Below are 6,903 nucleotides of genomic sequence, written 5' to 3'. Positions count from 1 at the left end.
ACTACTGTATGGATCTTTCTCACTAAATAGGTTATAAAAGTAAAGGCACAGCCATTGAGGATGACGTGTGACTCTGCCAAAACATCGCAATGACACGTAGCTTTGATAAATAAACTTGAAAATCATATACTGTCGACCTTCATATTATCGTTCAAACTATAAACCTAGCCAAGCTTCATTTCGTTAATTTATGTTTTTAATCAACTTTAGTAACAGTAAAGTAAGTTTTCTTATGGGGAATGATAATAGAAAATTCTGTGAACAGTCTTTATTGTTTGAGTGTATCAATACTGTATTACTGCATCTCAATACATTAATACCAATAAGATGTAATAGGTGTCCTTGTAGACTGTTCATGTTTGGCGTCTCATGTCACGGAGCAGCTCCAGCAGCCACCATTCGCTCTGGTATAGTGGTCTGCAGTGCCATGACATCTAGACGGTTGGGTAGCAAGCATCGGTGGCGATACCGCAGTTGTTGTTCCTGTTGCGAGCCATCTTGATGTACCCACTCTCACCCCAGCTGGTGGCCCAAGAGTTCTTGACGAGCCAGAAGTCTTGGCCGCCTTCCGAGCCGTAGCCAACTGCCAGCACAGCGTGGTCAAGCTGGGATGATGAGCAAGAGGGCTCATAGTAGACACCTGCGATATAAAAAAACCTTGTAACATGTGTAGCAGTAGTCAAGTGGTGAGAGTTAAAGTGATAACGGAATATGTGTTGTGTTTATCATGGCAGAACCATAAAACATATTTCCTCGATGTGGCCTCTCGAGTAACACCAAATAGTGTTAACCATGAAGAGCATATTGTCTTCTCAAGCGAGGGTTGTGTCATAGTTGGCGAGATTTACTGTGTAACATCGTACAGGATGGTATATATGTTGACTTACTGAGTGAGTTGATGTTGGTGAATATAGTAAAGGGAACAATGCCCGTAGTAACATTTTCTTACTAAAACTAAAACCTCAGTCAAGAAAGTTAAGTGTCTCTTTATAAAAAGTATGTTTATTGTATAAAATCGCAGATGACTAAGTATTAAACTAACATCCCTCGTGTCTCACAGGCCTTTAAGTAAGTCTTCAGGTGAAATTTTGAAAATGAGAACTGACTGTTAAAAATATACTGTATATCGGTAAATTATATAATACTTTGACAATTTTATCGTATTACAAAACTGTATACCATCTTTGTGTGTGCTTTTAAAGTTGAAAAAAAACCATATTTTTGCGAAATATAAATGATTGAATTTCCATGTGTATATGTACTATCGATGGGTGAAACTATGTGTGCAGTATGCTAGTACTCACCGGTGTAGTAGGACTGGAAGCTCCTGTGGGAGGCATCGATAGCAACAGAGATGGGACCGATATCCCTGGTGGCTGTCTTCAGAGCGCTCTCGCTGCCCTGGGCGATGCCCACATAGCCAGTGCATGTGGCTCCGATGGAGTTTGAGTTGAAGCGGCAGGTGTTATCCTGACAGGAGACACAAAAGAATATTAACGATATTCCCTCTTGAAATACAGAGCGAATTCATTAAAATTATTTGTATTTTAAGCGATATATAAAAGAAACTTCCCACAAAGCTAAAAAGTTTTACATTTACACTATATGATAGATATATCATAGTCAGGTTATCAGTTGTGCCTGACTAACTTACCCTAGCTTCGTAAGGGTAGGAAGACTCTGTGTCAACGCCACCATTGTCCCTCACGTACATAATGGCTCGTTCCACCCAGCCACCATTACATCCCTGGTTATAGTAACTGCCGCCAGCGCAGTCGACGAGCTGCTGCTCGGAGAGGCTAACCAGTCTGCCTGTCTTGAGGAAGTGCTGACCCTCAATGCCGCCGGTCTGTGACACGGTAGGAGGAGGAGGGATGAACATCAAAAAGAAACTATATTGGATCTTGATTCTTAGAACAACAACCTATCCCATTCACACCAATTACAGCACATACCTAGTGCAGCCCGAACACTTACCGTAGAGAAAGCCCAGCAGGAGCCACACTGTCCCTGGTCCTTGACAGGGGTTACGGCGCCCTTGGTGCGCCAATCCACTTCCGTAGACTCAGGGGCTGCGTCAGTAGAGGTGAACACGGCTGCTGGCCGAGGGCCCTTCTTGTACCCCTTCATCACAGCATTGAATTCCTCATTGGTCTGCAACCCCACAAGAATGTTACGGCTTGTTAATCGAAAATCTCTCGAAAGAATTGAGAAGTTAGGAAACGTCTCATGAGTATGAAATGTAGATTACATATTTTCTCTTCAAGACTCATCTGATATGGACCGTTTTGTAGGTTATTATACATGACAAGTTTATGAAGTTGTAAATATATAATGTTTTCAACTCACCATGTCACTGAACTGGTTGATAGCCAGGTTGTAGGTGACCTCGCCCCTCTCATACTTCTTGTTGAACTCCTCGATGTACTGAAGGTTATCCAAGAAGACGTTGAGGCGGTAGCGCTCCTCCTCTAAATCCACGTACTTCCTGCCAAACTTACCCTGTGGGAGCCAACACACACATGTACTACACCACATCCACCAACGGCCTGCCATACTACACAAGTTGGCAACAACACCAGATGACAGAGGTGTGAAAGTTATATGGAGCTTCTTACTCCCAACACAAAATAACATTGTTATTTAGAATGAACCATTTTATATCATGTACTCCTTAAAGAGCAACTTCGAATATATTTTCCACGTTAATTGTTATAAGTTGTGATGCTATCTTAATTTTACTTTACATTATTCTCTACGCCACTGATCGCCTCTTTAGGCGTTTGGGCGATTGGTCACGTCTCTGCTGCTGAGAGACGACAAGTACTGGTACTGTTTCCAGAATATATCTGTACTATAACCTTCGCCAGTGTTGGTCAAGTCTGGTCGTGAAAATGCTCACACTCGTTGCTGTCACAACATTCACTGGTGTTTCTCATACTTGGTAGTTAACAGTAAAATCAGTATATCCACCTCAGTATGATCATGATATTTTAGTCACACCAACCAAGTAACACATGACTTATATGACCAAGAAACTGACATTCACGGTGACCTTACCTTGAATTCTTCCCAGGAGGGGTTGGCGGCGGCCAAGGCCAAGCCGAAGAGGAACAATGCTACGACCTTCATCTGGGGCAAAAATGAAGAGATAACCCTTGTATGATGTACTGTATGTTAAACCTTCGTTAACTCATTAGTCCTATTCATAAGTGTCTTATTTTTGTCAGTCCTTACTATAAATTTTCTTTTTCGATGCAAGTAAATATTTCAACACATTACCTGACTTACCCTGTAGTAAAGACCTTTTTAATAATGAGTGAAACACTGTTGCAACTCTTTTAGTCACAACTTGTTAATCACAAGGTTTGAGGAAGATACTTACCTTATAAGACCAGGGGTGCTACTCGAGTGTGAGTTGGGATGGTGTTACAGAGAGTATATATACAGGTATAGTCCGTGGGGACCTGCACACCTGCTACTGTTGCCCACCTGCTGCACCTCCTGCCACCTTTCATCGTGACTGGCTGTGTCAATCATTCCTGACCTTAAGTCAGGCTGTCTTTGCTAGTGACGTTATTAATATTACTTGTTCGATATAACAATAAATTGATTACAAAAAAAAAAAAAAAATTTATGTTAAAAAAAAGAGTTCAAGTGTCAATAAATTCAAGAAAATTAGCTACGACGCTTATCTTCTGATATATGATGGACGACACACACACGATGGCTGAACCCAAAAATAAATAGATAAATACTGTGGATTGCATAAAAACTCAGAGGAAAAATAATCAGTTATTGTGTGAATTATCCTACCGTAGTTTGGTTGTTCAAGTGACCCGTTACTCTGGCGGTGTTTATAGACATTAAAATCATGTGGTCAAGCCTGCATGGGTCAGTATTTGGTAACCACTGTGAGTGAGCGGGTGGCTGTCTGACAGACATTGTTCAAGAAAACAGAATGAGATTACACACTAGGAGGTAGACCAGTGTAATACAATGTTCCCGTATGCTTAAAGATACGACGCCGGGTCTCAGGTCAAAAGGTAAGTTCCTGTATTGATGAAGACCTCCCCATATGTTTCTACAATCGTCTGGGTATTTTCTTCTCTAGTAATATCCACTCGAGGGATTCCTTCGTCCAGTATTTAATTCAGCATTTCACAAATATATCATCTTACAAGCTGTTCGAGCAATTGATCTGTTTTAAGTTACTTTATAACCTTCATCATGTATTCGTACTGTTATATGTGAAAAAAATAGGCGTGGGTGGGTGGGTGGGTGGGTAGGAAGGCAAGCAGGCAAGTATAGTTTCTCATAGGTCCGGACGTTACACTTCGTGATTTTTTCCTTTTGGATCAATTGTTGGACGATCTTGGTTGACGACATAATATTGTAGGTAATTTCAGCGGCAAAATCAAGAGGTTTTACGTCCGAACACCTCGATGGTCATTTAATTGGTTCTTATCACCCAATCTTTGTTCAGTAGTTATGATTCCCTGACCTGGAAAGGTAAAAAGGAGAAGAGTACGTCCCGATAGCTCTGTAAAGTGCCAAAAGACGTGTGTGTTCCAGTAGACCTATGGATGCTACTGTAGCCTTCTTTGTCCCGTGCCATGGACTTTGATGCCCGTAAGCATATTGTAACAAGCGAAAGACGAGGGCTAGTTCTCATATTGCATGTATCTTGCCTCTTTTCACACAGACCCGCCTTCCCTTCATATCACCTGTACGTTCTCAACCTCCTTCTGTACTCCACACAACACCCGTACCCCCCCCCCACCCCATTACTCTTTCTAATGCTCTTTCTCCTTAAACTTAGAAACTCTTCGTTTTTACTGTCATTTTTATCTAAGTACATTGTGCTGCATACAGAGCAACTGATTTACAAAACATCCTGAAAAACCTGATCTAGTTTCTCGTAATCAAAATCTCGTAATGGGTTATTCCCATTCTTCTTTTTGACTATCGTGAACTCTTGATACAAAATTACAATTATTTAGAAATGAATTTACCTTAGTTTTAAAAACAGAAAAAAGTCCACCTGACAGTAGGATTAACATTCCTTCAATCAGACACCATATAATCACCATGTAATTGGTATTATTTGAATTCAAGGAGTAGACTTTTGTTTTGATATTTCTCATATCCCCTCCTCCCCCTCATCTGTTTAGGAAGTGAGAAACATTTGCACCCTGGGGATTTCTGAGGAGCTTATCATCTGAACCAAGTCAACTATTCCTGCCCTCAGCATTATTGTCAAGTCGTGATAGTGATTAGTCGGAATACGGGTTGGTCCATAAGGATATAGCCCAAATAAAGGATCTCTAGTTCTTAAGGTATTTATAATAACATTAATACTTACCAAATTAATTGGCTGAAGATAAAAGTTTTCAATGTGAAATGCATCACAATATTGGTCAGTGGCTTCACAGACATAAAATTACAGTCAGTTTACTTAATGATATTGTCGATCCATGCGCATTGTTGTCCGGCTACGGCCTGTACACGAAGAGTGAACTAATCAACAACTAACAATAACATTACGAACGGAATCTGGAGGATTTTTTTGTGGATAATGTTGTGTTTGAAGTTTTCCAACAGTGTGTGGGTTGGCCTGATACACGGTATCTTGGAAATGCTACCACAAAAGGGGTTATGGGTCCCCAATTTACGAATTTCTGACTTACGAACGTCAACCGATACGACCGAGGTTAACCTTAAAATTTACAGTATTTTATTTTCCTGGTGACTTATTTTTTACTTTAATTTACTGTATTTTGTCATTCTATTTCTTCCTTTCTCTTAAATTAAGTGATTTTATATGTATATAAGCACTTAAGCTAAGATATAGTGGGATTTTAAACATTGTTCTGTAAGAACGGTATGCACATATTATGTGTTTCAACATGCATACATTCCCAATTTAAGAACGGTCTTAGGAACGGAACCCGTTCGTAGCCCGGGGACGCGTTCTGTTCCTGAGGATATGAGTTCATACCTGGTGAGGACAGCGTCCAAATATTTGGGGTGTTATTTGGAATGAAACGTTCACCAGGGAATGTACCTGGAAGGAATTCTAGTGTGGAAATTCCTGTTTCTCTTCAGTGTAGTCAAGAACTTATCTCCAATAAGATTTGGTAACGTTCAGAATTGATGGCAAAAAAGGTTTCATGCTCACCCTCGAACTAGAAAGGCTTCATGATGGCTTCCTGGTGGATAATGGGTTTTCTCACTGGCTCATAAACTTATGATTGGCTTATTAACATGTCCAGTAAGATGATAGTAGACCGCATCACTGAACATGATATTAACCAGGAATATCTCATCATTGTCAATCGTCATTGATGTTTCACTACCTTATCTCAGTCTGGTAATTTTTGTTTCATTAGGGTTGTGTCTGGAGTATTTGCACTGTCTGTGTAAAAAGTTTCATGTCTTGATGTATTCTTCCCTTTACACTTGTACAGACATCACCAGGTCTTATCATAAAGGTCTTGTTAATATCTATAAAATAGTTTATAAGACTTGTCCTGATTAGGTCAATGTTTTCGTCACTCCTGAGAGGTTTTGGCTGTTCACATTGGTCTTTATTTATCTACAGGAACAATTCAACTATTATTTTTAATATGATGAATTATAATATTGACACTACTGTATGGATCTTCCTCATTGAATAGGTTATAAAAGTAAAGGCACAGCCATTGAGGATGACGTGTAACTCTGCCAAAACATTGCAATGACACGTAGCTTTGATAAATAAACTTGAAAATCATATACTGTCGACCTTCATATTATCGTTCGAACTATAAACCTTACCAAGCTTCATTTCGTTAATTTATGTTTTTAATCAACTTTAGTAACAGTAAAGTAAGTTTTCTTATGGGGAATGATAATAGAAAA

The 6,903-nt window shown here is 39.8% G+C and overlaps 1 protein-coding gene across 1 annotated transcript; it reads right to left on the bottom strand.

The window, feature by feature from the left end:
- Positions 1 to 253: 253 nt before the first annotated feature.
- On the bottom strand, positions 254 to 3,456 carry LOC121857028 (digestive cysteine proteinase 1). Its single transcript, XM_042352853.1, has 7 exons — positions 3,386 to 3,456; positions 3,061 to 3,132; positions 2,350 to 2,502; positions 1,978 to 2,154; positions 1,655 to 1,849; positions 1,305 to 1,470; positions 254 to 640 (listed from the first exon to the last, which is right to left on the bottom strand). Exons 2-7 carry the CDS (start codon positions 3,130 to 3,132, stop codon positions 435 to 437), a joined length of 969 nt encoding a protein of 322 aa, XP_042208787.1. The 5' UTR covers positions 3,386 to 3,456; the 3' UTR covers positions 254 to 434.
- Positions 3,457 to 6,903: the final 3,447 nt, after the last annotated feature.

This window comes from Homarus americanus, unplaced genomic scaffold (genome assembly GCF_018991925.1).
Source record: "Homarus americanus isolate GMGI-L3 unplaced genomic scaffold, GMGI_Hamer_2.0 scaffold44060, whole genome shotgun sequence".
NCBI lineage: Eukaryota > Metazoa > Arthropoda > Malacostraca > Decapoda > Nephropidae > Homarus > Homarus americanus.
Note: the sequence above shows the minus strand (reverse complement) of the source record. Positions and strands in the feature narration are given on the sequence as shown.